Source organism: Salvelinus namaycush, chromosome 21 (assembly GCF_016432855.1).
Source record: "Salvelinus namaycush isolate Seneca chromosome 21, SaNama_1.0, whole genome shotgun sequence".
NCBI classification, from domain to species: domain Eukaryota; kingdom Metazoa; phylum Chordata; class Actinopteri; order Salmoniformes; family Salmonidae; genus Salvelinus; species Salvelinus namaycush.
Window position 1 is genome coordinate 3,410,718 of NC_052327.1, and position 16,924 is coordinate 3,427,641.

At 42.4% G+C, this 16,924-nt stretch overlaps 1 protein-coding gene across 1 annotated transcript in view; it reads left to right on the forward strand.

The window, feature by feature from the left end:
* brsk2a (BR serine/threonine kinase 2a) overlaps positions 1-16,924 on the forward strand; it is a 454,159-nt gene that overhangs the window by 323,041 nt on the left and 114,194 nt on the right. The window contains exon 5 of the mRNA XM_039017967.1: positions 13,425-13,541. Within this exon, the coding sequence (XP_038873895.1) occupies positions 13,425-13,541 (117 nt within the window). The remainder of the gene's footprint in view (positions 1-13,424; positions 13,542-16,924) is intronic.

Genomic DNA, 16,924 nt, shown 5'->3' on the forward strand with positions numbered 1-16,924 from the left:
GCTGCAAAATGAGTTCTGTTTTACTCACAGATATAATTCAAACGGTTTTAGAAACTAGAGAGTGTTTTCTATCCAATAGTAATAATAATATGCATATTGTACGAGCAAGAATTGAGTACGAGGCCGTTTAAATTGGGCACGATTTTCCCCCAAAGTGAAAACAGCGCCCTCTGTCCTCAACAGGTTAAGGGTTGATCCGAAAATTCTGTCAAGCACCCAAGCTAACTGGCTAACGTTGGCTAGCTTGCTAGCTACTTCCAGACACAAATGAGAGAACATCTCACTGACCATTTTACTCACCCTAGCCAAGCTGGTTAGGCTGTTTTCATGTTCTCCAGAGCGTTGGTGACGGCAACTGTGCTGCTGGCAACAATGTAAGCTTTTTTGCCAACATTCACTGACACCGACCATGTTCAACGGGTGTTGAGCGTTTGTAAATTTGTCAGTTATTCTGCACTACGGCACACTCAGACGAGAGTGCTCTGAAATCGGAATAGATAGATGTAGCTGGTAAATTCGCTCTGGCTATCAACATCTGTCGCAGTGACATTCTATTGAAATGCTTTTTTGTTTAGACATGTAGCTAGCTAGCTAGGTAAACAATTAATCATAATCTCAACTCATGATGTTACTACCCTGCATGAATCTGCAGGTAGCTAAACAACCAGGTTCAATGTTAGCTAGATAACTAGCAAAGCAAATGGCTCTGAGATATGAATAATATTACTACACAGATCATACACGTAATGTTAGCTAGCAGTATTTTAATTAAGGCTAGGCGTCCCGCAAGCAGGACAACTTCCGGTGGAACCGAAGGGCACACAATTCAAATAAATAATCATATAAATTAGGGATATTAAACGTTTAGTGTCTTACATCAGTTGAAATCTTAAATTCTTGTTAATCTAACTGCACTGTCCGATTTACAGTAGGTATTACAGCGAAAGCATGCCATGCAATTATTTGAGGACGGCGCCCCACATCAAAATATTTTTCCACCGGCACAGGTTTCATAAATTCACAAATAGCGATTTAAATATTTAATTACTTTTTGAAAATCTTCACCTGATTTGTCATCCGAAGGGTCCCAGCTATACCATGTAGTTTCATTTTGTTACATAAAATCATCCTTCTTTATATCCCAAAAAGTCTGTTTAGTTGGCGCCATCGATTTGAGTATTCCACTCGTTCAACATGCAGAGAAAGGAATCCGAAAATCTACTCCTAAACTTTCTTTCAACAAGTCAAAATACGTTTCTATTTACTCCTCAGATACCCTAAAATGTAATAATATTTCTTACGGAAAGAAGTATGTTCAATAGGAAACCGATTTTAGCAGGTGCGTTCTGTCTTCATCGCGTGCGCATACACAAATTTCCAAGACTGTGTCCTTGTATCAAAACTGATATTATTTGTTTTGGAAGTTACAAGCCTGAAACCTTGAACATAGATTGCTGACACGCTGTGGAAGCCATATGAATTGCATCCTGGGAGCTAGAATTCAGTATGCCACTATACTTTCCATTGTAAGAGCATGGACTCTCAAAAAAAATCAGGTTGGTTTTTCTTTGGATTTTCTCCTACCATATCTATTGTGTTATATTCTCAGGCTTCAGGGCCTGAGCAACAGGCAGTTTACTTTGGGCACGTCATTCAGGCGGGAATTGAGAAATGAGGGGCCTAGCCCTAACTAGTCTGACCTAACAACAGTAGTCAAGCACCCATACTAACTGGCTAACGTTGGCTAGCTTGCTTGCTACTTACTGACAATTTTACCTGCTCTATTGAAATGGATACTTGTATAGTGGAGTCTTTTGTTAAGACATGTACAGTTGAAGTCGGAAGTTTACATACACCTTAGCCAAATACATTTAAACTCTGTTTTTCAAGATTCCTGACATTTAATCCTAGTAAAAATTCCCTGTCTTAGGTCAGTTAGGATCACCACTTTATTTTAAGAATGTGAAACGTCAGAATAATAGTTGAGAGAAGGATTTATTTCAGCTTTTATTTCTTTCATCACATTCCCAGTGGGTCAGAAGTTTACATACACTCAATTAGTATTTGGTAGCATTGCCTTTAAATTGTTTAATTTGGGTCAAACGTTTTGGGTAGCCATCCACAAGCATCCCACAAGAAGTTGGGTGAAATCTTTCCTCCTGACAGAGCTGGTGTAACTGAGTCAGGTTTGTAGGCCTCCTTGCTCGCACACGCTTTTTCAGTCCTGCCCACAAATTTTCTACAGTATTGAGGTCAGTGCTTTGTAATGGCCACTCCAACACCTTGACTTTGTTGTCCTTAAGCCATTTTGCCACAATTTTGGGAGTATGCTTGGGGTCATTGTCCATTTGGAAGACCCATTTGCGACCAAGCTTTAACTTCCTGTCTGATGTCTTGAGATGTTGCCTCAATATATCCACATAATTTTCTTGCGTCATGATGCCATCTATTTTGTGAAGTGCACCAGTCCCTCCTGCAGCAAAGAACTCCCACAACATGATGCTGCCACCCCATCCTTCACGGTTGGGATGGTGTTCTTCGGCATGCAAGCCTCCCCCTTTCTCCTCCAAACATAACGATGGTCATCATAGCCAAACAGTTCTATTTTTGTTTCATCAGACCAGAGGACATTTCTCCAAAACAGTACGATCTTTGTCCCCATGTGCAGTTGCAAACCGTAGTCTGGCTTTTTTATGGCAGTTTTGGAGCAGTGGCTTCTTCATTGCTGAGTGGCCTTTCAGGTTATGTCGATATAGGACTCGTTTTACTGTGGATATAGAAACTTTTGTACCTGTTTCCTCCAGCATCTTCACAAGGTCCTTTGCTGTTGTTCTGGGATTGATTTGCACTTATCGCACCAAAGTACGTTCATCTCTAGGAGACAGAACGCATCTCCTTCCTGAGTGGTATGACGGCTGCATGGTCCCATGGTGTTTATACTTGCGTAATATTTTTCGTACAGATGAACATGGTACCTTCAGGCGTTTGGAAATTGCTCCCAAGGATGAACCAGACTTGTGGAGGTCTACAATTTTTTTTTCTGAGGTCTTGGCTGATTTCTTTTGATTTTCCCATGATGTCAAGCAAAGAGGCACTGAATTTGAAGTTAGGCCTTGAAATACATCCACAGGTACACCTCCAATTGACTCAAATGATGTCAATTAGCCTATCAGAAGCTTCTAAAGCCATGACATAATTTTCTGGAATTTTCCAAGCTGTTTAACCTCACTTGGGTATGTGGGACGCTAGCGTCCCACCTCGTCAACAGCCAGTGAAACTGCAAGGCGCCAAATTCAAAACAACAGAAATCCCATAATTAAAATTCCTCAAACATACCCAACAAGTATTTTACACCATTTTAAAGATACACTTGTTGTAAATCCAACCTAGGCAAAAATAAGAAATAGTTAGTCAAGAACTCTCTAGATAACATGTAAACTGCCTAACCAGCTCTGCTACAGCGAGTAAAATGGTCAGAGTGAGTGTCACGAGAATTTTCAATCCCAATGATGATAACTAAACAATTATTTAAGCTTTGACCAATCCCCGAGGTTTGTAGGACCCAAGGTTTAATAATGATTAGGCAAAGACTCAGATTCTGCAAAAGGTTCGTAAGCTTTATTCAGAGAACGTTCTAAAGTCAACCAAAATTTGAACAGTCTTTATAACCCCCTCTACGCACGCGCACACACACACACACACACACACACACACACACACACACACATATACACACACACACACACACACACACACACACACACACACACACACACACACACACACACACACACACACACACACACACTTATCACTTTTCTACCAGCCTTGGCAGTTTCTCACCGTTCCTTTCCTCCCCAGATAAGAGGGACTTGGAAGGAGCCTCTTTCCTGTTATCCTTTGTTCTCTCAATTCTCACACCAATTCTCACGTAACACAATGGTCTAGTCACATATATTATGGAATTATGACTACTAACACATTTCATACAATTATATGATTTCAGGGTGGAATCCTTTAGTCATTACTTTAAACATATAAATTCCCTTATCAGTGAGCTGTTCTCTCATTTGTGTCTGGAAGTAGCTAGCTAGCAAGCTAGCCAACTTCAGCCAGTTAGCTTGGGTGCTTGGTTGGGAAAAACATGTATTGGAAGGCAAGCTGCAGAAGGACAAGGAGGCTATAATTCCCCATTGTTTATCAGTGCAATTTTGACGACCAACTAGCTGAAAAAGTTTGAGCGTTTGCCTAATGTTCCTTTCTTAGATTTTAGCTCATCTTGCTCTGGCTAGCATTAGTTGTTTATCTTGTTGTTGATATGCGTAACTAAGGGAGAGAGAGCCTACCCTTTCACGGTTGTTTGATCAATAGGACTTTAAAGTTCCCAAATGTAAGAGGATTTCCTTGGTGTTTAAATTCACTATATATACAAAAGTATGTGGACACACCTTCAAATTAGTGGATTTGTCTATTTCAGCTACACCCGTTGCTGACAGGTGTATAAAATCGAGCACAACTGCCTAACCAGCAGTGCAATCTCCAAAGACAAACATTGGCTGTAGAATGGCCGTACTGAAGAGTGAATTTCAACGTGCACAGTCATCGGATGCCACATTTGCCAACGAGTCAGATCGTCAAATGCCTGTCCTGCTAGATCTGCCCCGGTCAACAGTAAGTGCAGTTATTGTGAAGTGGAAATGTCTAGGAGCAACAGCGGCTCAGCCGCGAAGTCGTAGGCCACACAAAAGCTAACAGAACGGAACCGCCGATTGACGAAGCGCGTAAAAATCATCTGTCCTTTGTTGCAACACTCACTACCGAGTTCCAAACTGCCTGTAGTCAAAGAATTCCTTAATTTTGGGTCAGTCACAGTGGTCAGGTATTCTGCCACTGTGTACTCTCTGCTTAGGGCAAAATAGCATTCCAGTTTGTTCAGTTTTTTGTTGTAAATTCTCTCCAATGTGTCAAGTAATTATCTTTTTGTTTTCTCATGATTTGGTTGGGTCGAATTGTGTTGCTGTCCTGGTGCTCTCTGGGGTCTGTTTGTGTTTGTGATCAGAGCTCCAGGACCAGCTTGCTCAGGGGGCTCTTCTCCAGGTTCAATTCTCTCTCTCTCTCTCTCCTTCTCTCTCGATCACTGTCTCTCTCTCTGTCTGTCTCTCTCTCGATCACTGTCTCTCTCTCGATCTCTCTCTCTCTCTTACTCCCTCTTCCCACCCATTGACTCCGTATTGAGCCAATCTATGGTGGCTCTGTCCGTGGGTGGTAGCTAGGTAAAGCAATGCTGACTTTGTTGACGGCGAAGGTTTTCTCCCTGGATGCATGGCTGCAGAAGACCTGTGTTTATGTCCTATCATCATTATCTCTGATAGGCCTCTGAGAGCCACATAATGGCAAATCATTTCCCCCTGTTGTTTCCCTCCCCCCTTCCTTATCTTCCTCCTTCCAGAACGCCTGTTATGGCACCATGGTGGGACACATGGGGGGATGAGTGGTGGTTGAATGGAGAGATGCCAGGGAGGAAAGTTGGTGGGAGGGGTGAGATAGAGGTGTTATTGTCGGGGGAGGAGGGAAGATGGGGTTGGTAATTGGGGTTTTGTGTAAGTAGGAGTACAAGGACAGGTTGAGAGTCTGGTTGGGTGGAGGAATGGGGAGAGGGCAAGGACAGGTTACATGTAAGAGATGATGAGGAAGGGATCCTCTGCACTGAGCACAAAACAAGACAGAGAGAAGGGCTGAAGATTAATAAAATGTATCAATAAAAAAGGAAGTAGCCTAATTCATTAAATTACCACAATGATGATACTGACCAGTGGCACACAGTGACATTGAAACACCAACGAACTCTAGCTGTAACTGCAAGCTTAGGTCCACTCTCCTTGCTTTCATTTTATTTTAACACCAGAGAAGAGTCTCTATCCTGGTCCCAGATCTATTAGTGCTGTCATGCCAACTCAGTGTGACATTGGCCATGCCCAAACAGATCTGGAACCAGGCTAAAGAGTCTTGCCAAACGTTCAATCAATCTCCTGCTCCCCTGACAGCTCATCCTCCTGTTTATACTGAGTTTTTGTGGAGAGGCTTTTGATAGCTCCTCTCATTCCCTCTAATCAAGCTCTGATTCCCTCTACATTGAAAAGAGAGCATGTGTGGCATGTACTGTATACAGGAAGGCTTCAGTCAGAGAAAGCTAGCTAGATTACTTTAGAAAAAAATGTGGGCGTTGACTTGCTCAGATAAAAACGAGGACATAAAGAGCCGTTGTTGAAACACTGTGCCATGTTTAACGGTGAGAAATCGCAGAATGGTGATTTTACTAAATGACTGAAGAGTTTGACTGTGTGATATTAGGTGGCTTCTTGTGTAAATATTTTCTGTCTGGATTTTAATGATTAGGATTGCAAAATTCTGGTAACTTTACCAACATTTCTAGGTTTTCCATAAATCCTGGTTTGAGGATTCAGGATTTCTTGCTTGTTCCCTCCGAATTCCGTGAATCTTCCAACCAGGAATTCTGGAAACCTGGGAATTTTGGTAAAGTTCCAAGAATTTTGCAACCCTACAAGCACGCTGACTGATTGATCTGACTAGCTGGCTGGAGGTCCTCTTAATAAGCAAGATACTGCTTTGAAGATTGGCTAATATTGTGGGTTAAATGGTTCAATATAAATTCAGCAAAAAAAGAAACGTCCCTTTTTCAGGACCCTGTCTTTCAAAGATAATTCGTAAAAATCCAAATAACTTCACAGATCTTCATTGTGAAGGGTTTATACACTGTTTCCCATGCATGTTCAATGACCCATAAACAATTAATGAACATGCACCTGTGGAACGGTTGTTAAGACAGTTATGAAAACGTAGGACACTAAAGAGTTCTTTCTACTGACTCTGAAAAACACCATAAGAAAGATGCCCAGGGTCCCTGCTCATCTGCGTGAACGTGCCTTAGGCATGCTGCAAGGAGGCATGAGGACTGCAGATGTGGCCAGGGCAATAAATTGTCCGTACTGTGAGACGCCTAAGACAGCGCTACAGGGAGACAGGACGGACAGCTAATCGTCCTCGCAGTGGCAGACCACGTGTAACAACACCTGCACAGGATCGCTACATCCAAACATCACACCTGCGGGACAGGTACAGGTTGGCAACAACAACTGCCCGAGTTACACCAGGAATGCACAATCCCTCCATCAGTGCTCAGACTCTCCGCAATAGGCTGAGAGAGGCTGGACTGAGGGCTTGTAGGCCTGTTGTAAGGCAGGTCCTCACCAGACATCACCGGCAACAACGTCGTCTATAGGCACAAATCCACCATCGCTGGACCAGACAGGACTGGCAAAAAGTGCTCTTCACTGACGAGACGCGGTTTGGTCTCACCAGGGGTGATGGTCAGATTCTCGTTTATCCTCGAAGGAATGAATGTTACACCGAGGCCTGTACTCTGGAGTGGGATCGATTTGGAGGTAGAGGTCCATCATGGTCTGGGGCGGTGTGTCACAGCATCATCGGACTGAGCTTGTGGTCATTGCAGGGAATCTCAACGCTGTGCGTGACAGGGAAGACATTCTCCTCTCTTCCTGCAGGCTCATCCTGACATGACCCTCCAGCAAGACAATTCCACCAGCCATACTGCTTGTTCTGTGCGTGATTTCCTGCAAGACAGGAATGTCAGTGTTCTGCCATGGCCAGCGAAGAGCCCGGATCTCAATCCCATTGAGCACATCTGGGACCTGTTGGATCGAAGGGTGAGGGCTAGGGCCATTCCCCCCAGAAATGTCCTGGAACTTGCAGGTGCCTTGTTGGAAGAGTGGGGTAACATCTCACAGCAAGAACTGGCAAATCTGGTGCAGTCCATGAGGAGGAGATGCTCTGCAGTACTTAATGCAGCTGGTGGCCACACCAGATACTGACTGTTACTTTTGATTTTGACCCCCCCCCCCCCTTTGTTCAGGGACACAGTATTCAATTTATGTTAGTCACATGTCTGTGGAACTTGTTCAGTTTATGTCTCAGTTGTTGAATCTTGTTATGTTCATACAAATATTTATACATGTTAAGTTTGCTGAAAACAAACACAGTTGACAGTGAGAGGACGTTTCTTTTTTTTGCTGAGTTTAGATCCATACCAACACAAAACAGGGAGCAATATTGATAATTGATGTCCCCATCAATTATGTTAAAGTTGTCACCATGGGGGAAATTAACGTAATTTCCTGAGGTAGAAAACCAGGCGCTGTTAACCAACCATTGACATAAACATGTCATTTATGGTATATGAGCTTCACCCTAATGAGAAAAGAGCCAATGACTGTCATAATAAAGAAAAATGAATCAGCATGCAGTGGGTTGTAATGATTGCATGGGGGAATTATGTTTAATAGCAGGGATTGCGTGGAAAGCCTATAACAGCTCCCAGGGGTGTAAGCCCCTATTTTAAACATATTGTAGCGAACAGCAGGGCAAGGAAGCGAAACTGGGTCGCTAATGTGAAAGGCAAAACGCCCTACACATTGCTCTAACCCACTTTGTGGGAATTGTAAAGTGATTCATATAGCGAGGAGGGCTACTCTGCCCTCTCCAAACGGGAAGGCACGTCCCCGTGCTTCGACTAACCTCAGCCCCCTCACACATCCGGGCCATGCGTTCCGATGGTCACCATCCCACTTCTGATACCAATGTAGCGAATGGCGGGGTAGGGAAGTGAACATGGGTTGCTGGTATGAAAGACAAACACCCTACACATCGCGCCAATAGGGTTAAACCACTTGGTGGCCAACTAGCTCTCACAGTCTCACGCCAGAATTAGACCTTCATCCACGTTTCTCAAATGTAAAATTTCCAAAAAATGTCAAACGTTACATTTCTAAATGCTTAGAGTTAAGTTCGGGCATGAACTCAGAATATTTATGGATAGGGTTAAGTTTAGGCATTAAATCCGGAATCTTAAGGTAATGTTTGGTTTGGGCTTCAAAAAAACGTTCTATCGCTGGATTTGAAAATTGCAACCTTTGGAATCAGAGGCAGGTGCTTGCTCCCATCCGCCATCCCCGTCGACATCCGAAACCTACTTGAAGGTAACAGCACTCCCGGTTGCCCATAGGGGCCGGTTTCCACATCATCTCCCAATGTCCTCAGACATGGATGGATGTCGAATTCGGACTTGTATCAAGGGTGACCTGGCTGCATATAGCGAGGATCGCTACAACACGTACCAACGATAGGCTAATCCCATGTAAATCATATAGCCTAATATGCTACGCCTACTACAAGCCAGCTGAGGATTCTTACAACAATAGAATATAAATAGATTACAATACAAACGGATTGTCGATTGGTTAGAACAGAAATGTGTCTCCTACCTTTCCCAACACCCCCAGATATACACACACATTGAGAGGCACAGGGTCAGCAGCAGTGCAGCACCCCTGGATGGAGAGTAATTGTGGGGGGGTTAAGTGCCTTGCTCAGGGGCACAACGGCAGGAGATGGTAACATGGGATCAGAGACTAGCAGCCTTCCAGCTGCCATTTCAGTTCCACTCCCATCAACTTCAGTTCCACTCCCATCAACTTCAGTTCCATTCCCGTCAACATTGCTCTAATCTGCAGCAGCATGTAAAACCTGGCAAAACCTAGAAAACTCATCAAGCGGGTTGGATCTCTTGGCGTAGTGGCTAAAGGGTTGATTTGACAGTCGTTTGACCCGGGTTTGAGTACTACCCGTGAATTCATTGTCGTCATTTCTAAAAAAACTGATCCCATATGAACAGAGGTGAGCAGACTTGGTTTGAGATTTAGAACCCTAATACTTGCGTCATATCATTTAACGTTTGGAGCCAACATGGAGAATGGTTAGCCAACACTGAGTAAAGTATCAATGACTGTGGGTCCACCAAAGTTAGGATGAGTTACATTCAAGCGCAGCAAATTGTTCCGCTTGATTAACAACTCCTCTCTCCGGAGGACAAACGACTGGGAGAGCTATCCACAGTGCTGTGTGAGGGAGATTATAGTAGTGGAGGTGCTCTAATGTGTCAGGGAGACTTTAATGACCTATTATGGGATGTCAGGGTCCTGACTGATAGTACAACGCCCACATGCAATTTGTCCAGTCTTGGGATAGATCTGCCTTTAGGCCTTTTTATGGCAATGTAGATGGTGCGTGTGTGCGTGTGTGTGCTCATGTTAGACTTCTGTGATGCTCTTCAATGTGTGTGTGTGTGCGTGTGTGTGTGTGTGTGTGTGTGTGTGTGTGTGTGTGTGTGTGTGTGTGTGTGTGTGTGTGTGTGTGTGTGTGTGTGTGTGTGTGTGTGTGTGTGTGTGTGTGTGTTGTTTGTGTCGGTATACTGTTTTACAGCATGATATAGAGGGTGTTCATGCAGGCAACGTTGATGTTGACTATTCAGGTTTTTACAGTGTTGTTTAGTCTCTGTCTGATTAGGGTGGGTACTAAGGTCTATTTAGATTTGTAGTATATCACTTACAGGTGCAGTAAAGATTGAAGGGTATTCTTACTTTTAAAACACATTTAAGAGAGTTTTGTTCAGTCTAGGCTGTTATTTACCCATATAGCTTACAATAAGAATCTGCTGTAAACAAAACAACCAATCATTCTCACAAATCTGTGACTTCAATGGCCGCAAATAAGATATTACACTCTATGGGTATTACAATGTTATTTCCATTGCAAAGTATTTGAACTATGCAATATAAAACAGAGTCCGACTATCATAATGCACCAAATAGATACATAAAAACAGATGAGCTGTGCTACAACTCTGGTTTTATGAATGAAGCACGATCCAGCTAACACAGAACGTTCCTGTAATGTTCCCTGAAGGTTGTCCTTTGGTTGAAGAAAAAAATGTTCCCTGAATGTTCTTGGAATGATAATGTGTTAGCTGGGAAAAGTTCTGACAGCAGAATGAATCCCCTCGAGGATTCACCCCAGCCAGAAGTGATGTCATAGGAGGTTAAATGTCCATTTTGATGAGCCACCCTTCAAAGAGATTTGTCAGGCAGTCATGGCAGCCATTGTTGCTCCCTCTATCATTAGCCCAGGAAAAGATGAAAGCGCTTCCATGACACCCTGACATCCTGTCCTGTGGCAGTATCTCTCACTATCTCTCTGATCTCAGCAAAGATACATATCTGGTTAAAGTATCGAGACCAGCCTAGACCGAGAGAGAGAGAGAGCGGGAGAGAGAGAGAGAGAGAGTGTGTGTGCGTGTGCGTGCACATGCGTGCGTGCGTTTTCATGTGCCTACCTGTGTTTGCGCTTGAGTGTGTTTTGTGTATGAGCCGCACACATACAGTCAGACAGCTCTCAGCGGTGGCCTGGCAGACATCCTCACAGCAGCACAGTATGATGTCGTGTCGGGAAAAATGTGAACCAGGAATAGATGCTAAACGGATGATCGAGAAACGGCTCACTGCCTTTGAAAGTTCTCACGTCAGAATGTCTCTTTGACCTCAAGACCACATCGTCTAACACTGTGGCCACCCAATCCCAGTCGTAAAGGGGTTCGACGTCTTCTGCTCTTCATATCTACTTACACGGAGTATACAAAACATTAGGATCACCAGCTCTTTCCATGACAGAGACGGACTTGGTGAATCCAGGTGAAAGCTATGATCCCTAATTGATATCACTTGTTAAATCCACTTCAATCAGTGTAGATGAAGGGGAGGAGAGAGGTTAAAGAAAGAATTTAAGGCTTTACAGTGGTGTAAAGTACTTAAGTAGTACTTTCAAGTATTGTTTTTTGGAGTATCTGCACTGTACTTTACTATTTATATTTTTGACAACTTTTACTTCACTACATTCCTAAATAAAATATTGTCCTTTTTACTCCATATATTTTCCCTCACAATCCAAAGTACTCGTTACATTTAGAATGCTTAGCAGGACAGGGAAATTGTGAAATTCGCACACTTGTCAAGACAACATGTGGTCATCCCTTCTGCCTATGGTCTGGCAGACTCACTAAACACACATGCATCTTTTGTAAATAATATCTGAGTGTTGGAGTGTGCCCCTGGCTATCCATACATTTTAAAAACAAGAAAATGGTGTTGTCTGCTTTGCTTAATATAAGGAATTTGAAATGATTTATACTTTTACTTATACTTTTGATCCTGAAGTATATTTTAGCAATTACATTTACTTTTGATACTTAAGTATATTTAAAACCGAATACTTTTACTCAAGTACTATTTTACTGGGTAACTTTCACTTTTACTTGAGTAACTTTCTATTAAGGTATCTATACTTTTACTCAAGTATGACAATAGGGTACTTTTTCCACCACTGAGCCTTGAGACAATTGAGACATGGATTGTGTATGTGTGCAATTCAGAGGGTGAATGGGCAAGACAAAATATTTAAGTGCCTTTGAATGGGGTATGCTAGTAGGTGCTATGCGCAAAGGTTTGTGTCAAGAACTGCAACGCTTCTGGGTTTTGCACACTGAACAGTTGCCTGCGTGTATCAAGTATCGTCCACTCCCCAAATGACATCCAGCCAACTTGACACAACTGTGGGAAGCATTGGAGTCTCTCTCCCTGTCTGTCTTAAGGCCTGTTCAGAGATGAGCGAGAGGGACTGGGCAGGGAGCTAGCTGTATGCTCGGTCGTCTCCCACACCAGGATTGTAATTCAGTAGGAACGAATTGGGCTGACAACGGGAGGTACCTAGCTGAAATGTCCAATAAGTGATGTTTGTTTTTGGTTTCCATTACAAAACATTTTGCTATGGGGCAAAATGTTTTATTACGGTGTGCACTAAATTCAAATTGCTTAAAAGTGCATCCCTCCCTAGCCCCTTCCCTGAACAAATCACTGTTTAGACATGGCTTTTGCCTGTTCACTCATTTCCAATCGGTGATTACTTTAGTAGTAGTGGAAGGTTTAATTGGTTTCTCGTACTCATGGACTGAATTTGCTTGGCTACTCCAGGCTCCTTGCTGCGGCCAAACGCAACGCCACGCTCACGGACGTTAGTTTCTTCTCCACAATGAATCTGGATCTGAGTACCTCCCCGAACCTTCACTGAATGTGAATACATTCGCGGCCATCTGATTAGTCCAGAAACCGATGGGTTTGGCCAGAGCCAGAATACACGTGGGAAAAGCGGCGGTTTGAAAATTCATCATTGGCTTTGATACTCTGATTGGTTAGAGAGGATCCAATCACTGATGACTTTGTTTTGTACGATGCCCCTTGTTACCACAAACAACTTCAATGATAGCAGTCGTGTGTGTCTGTGTGTGTGTGCACTAATCCATAGGATATGTTTGATTAATGCCAAAGCTAAAACATAATTGGCTCATACTCAATGTATTGTACATTTGCTAACCATTTGCTTTCTCTCTCTCTCCCTCTCTGTGTCTCCCTCCCTGTCCTTTGTCCCTCTCTCTCTCCCAGCCACAGAGATTTGAAGCCAGAGAACCTGTTGTTAGATGAGAAGAACAACATCAGGGTAGCAGACTTTGGCATGGCCTCTCTACAGGTCGGCGACAGTCTGCTGGAGACCAGCTGTGGGTGAGTACAGAATAAAATGTAAAAAAATAAATAAAAAATAAAAAATAAAATAAAAGGACAGAGCATCACAGGAGTCTGAAACAATTGAAAACAAAAACTTAATTTTAAGTGATAAGTAGGCATTGGTCTGAAGCCGAAAAGGAAATTCATATGAGCACCACAGTGCCTACATCACCCATGCTCTACCAAGGTTTTCCAGCACACAGTTTTGACATACTATAGTAGCTACGTATGTTGGTCTATTCTAGTTCAAACAATGTGTATGTTGCTTAGGACTCAAACCTTCTCATTGGGGCTACTCCCACAATAATGTGATTTGTACTACATAGAAGTTAAAATATTGGATTCTTCACACAATAATCCCATTCCACTACTTTTAAGACAAGACCATAATGCTTGATTGAGTGAGCGGTTTTGTCTTGTAGTAATGTGGCGCTTGCCTGTATTTCCTTATATTTAAAAAAAAATAAGCCAAAATACGTGTTCAATGTATTTTATTCATGGAGTGCCTTCGTTACAACTATGAAACAGAAAGCATATGTGTTGGAACACGGTAACATATTATTTTTATAAAGACAAAATCAAATTAAAATACCCCAACCACCAAGAAACACAGTAAAAAGTAGCGCGGTCAAATTATGAAAAAACATCAGTAGCCTAAACATCATTATAAGCGCCAAGTGGCCTTGATAAGTGGTGAAACTGCACAAAAGCACTATAGACATTATAATGAACATACAGTAAGCGTAGATATGACAGCAGTAAAATAATTGTCAGCTACTGTCAAGCTCGTGCTTGTGTGCATCTTCACACAACGGCATCAGTTGGATTTAATTTAGCTGTTACCCTTTTCCTAACAGCTAACACAATTCTTGTAACTTTCAGTTGCTTGACACACTTTGACATACATTTGTTTGGTTTTAGTGCATAATAGTCCCCTGTTGTTGTGTCCTGTTGTCTTGTCATTCTTCAGCGCTGTTGTACTACAATGGCTGTGAAGGTGCCTTATTTTGCGCATATGGAGGGAGCCCCCATCTCACTTTGTTCATGGTGACGGCCAGACTTGTTTTCTTTGCAAGCAACTTGTTCGCCAAGTTGCTTGGAGTGAAAAGTGAAGAAATTGTCTATGGAGACATTGCTCCGCTTGCCATCGTAAGGTTCCACAAGCCTCATCGCCACATTCTCTGACACTCACGCCTGCTGCCCAATGTGGATATTTTCCCAGATATTGAAAGCCGTTCAGTAACACACACGCCCTCACTGTGTAGCCTACTGCAAGTAGGCCAGAGTTGACTGTTAAGACAGCTTTGATTTGGTGAACTAACATAAGGTAAATACTATTTTAAGTTTCGGGCCTGTATTTAGAATGGATCAATACAATAGAATGGCCCGCCCTGTTCTTCCTTCACAATTGGCGATTGCATAATTATGCATCATTTGCTTCCCCTCGCTCATCAACTCACCCATTTTCCCCCTTTCTCCCCATCATATTTTACTTAATTTATTTTACCTGTTATATGTGTGAAATTAGTTTTGGTATAGTTTAGGTTCAGTTCTGAGGCATTTTTCAGGGTGATTATCAGCAAGCCCTACTGTTAAAATAAATGATGAGCAGTCAAAATGACTGCTTTAGCTGTTCTAGTGTTAAACTCAATGATCACTTTATAGATGCTATGGTCTTGTTTTAATCCGACGTCTAGAACTTGAGCTAGGTGGGCACAGGCAATACTCTGAAAATTCAATCGCTAATGACCCTGTTCAAAATCCTGTATGTGGTTCTCTGTAATGGCCAGACAGCTCATGATGCAACTTTTAATCAACATTGGGTCCGTATTGGCTTAGATATGATGGAAGGGTGAGCCTGGTGGTCCCGCTAGCGGGACGACTTCCTGTGAAACTGGAGGGCCACAATTCAAATAAATAATCGAAAAAATGAGGGATATTAAACATGTAGGTACGTACAAGTTTCATATATCAGTTGAAAGCTTAAATTCTTGTTAATCTAACTGCACTGTCCGATTTACAGTAGCTATTACAGAGAAAGCATGCCATGCGATTGTTTGAGGACTACGCACCACATCAAAATATTTTTCCACCGGCACAGGTTTCATAAATTCACAAATAGTGATTAAATATTCACTTAGTTTTTGAAAATCTTCCTCTGATTTGTCATCCAAAGGGTCCCAGCTGTAACATGTAGTGTCGCTTTGTTAGTTAGTGTCCTTCTTTATATCCCAAAACGTCTATTTATTTGACGCCCTCGATGCAGAGAAAGGAATCTTTGTTTCAACAAATCAACATACGTTTCTATTTACTCCTCAGATACTCTAAAATGTAATCAAACTATAATATTTCTTACGGAAAGAAGTATGTTCAATAAGAAACCGATTTTAGCAGGTGCGTCTTCTTGGCGCGTGCATACACAAATTTACAAGATTGTCTCCCTGTACTAAAACTGTTATTTCTTATTCGCTTGTGAAGTTATAAGCTTGAAACCTTGAACATAGACTGCTGACACCCAGTGGAAGCCATAGGAATTGCAGCCTGGGAGCTAGAATTGAGTTTGCCCTTATACTTGCCATTGGAAGAGCATGGTCTCTCTCCCCCAAAAATGTATGGTTGTTTTTCCTTTGGATTTTCTCCTACCATATCTATTGTGTTATATTCTCTTATACATTTCTACAAACTTCAAAGTGTTTTCTTTCCAATGGTACCAATTATATGCATATCCTGGCTTCAGGGCCTTAGTAACAGGCAGTTTACTTTGGGCACGTCATTCAGGAGAAAATTGAGAAAAAAGGGGCCTAGCCCTAACAAGTTTAACACTGAGTTTCAACCAATGCATACTATAGTCGCGCCAACCGGTGGGGGGGGGGGGGGGGGGGGGGGGGACTGATCCTTGATCAGCACTCGTGTTCTGAGATACTGGTCTGGTGTTAGCGCTGCTGACCCGAAACTACATATGACCCCCAGGAGCGGGTGTTCATGTAGTGAGGAATAATCCATTAAGGAATAATCCAGCTCTATATTTAATGCATTTTGTTGACTATATGGATGTGCTCAAAAGTAGTCCACAGAGACAATTTCATTTTAACATCAGCAGATACCCAGCCTAAAACACCAAAGAGCAAGAAATACAGATGCAGAAGCACAGTGGCTAGGAAATACTCCCCAGAAAGACAGCAAAGGATGGACAGTACTCTTCTGGGTATCTTCAAAGTTTCATGCAAGGCATTTCTTTAAACAGACCAATCCATACCTGTGGAGGTTTTTTGTTTGTAGTGAATGAATGAATGACACTTTATTTTCATGTCAAATTGGCAGTTAGCAAGCCATCCCTTACCGAATAAATTGACACATAAACAAACATGACAATAATTCAC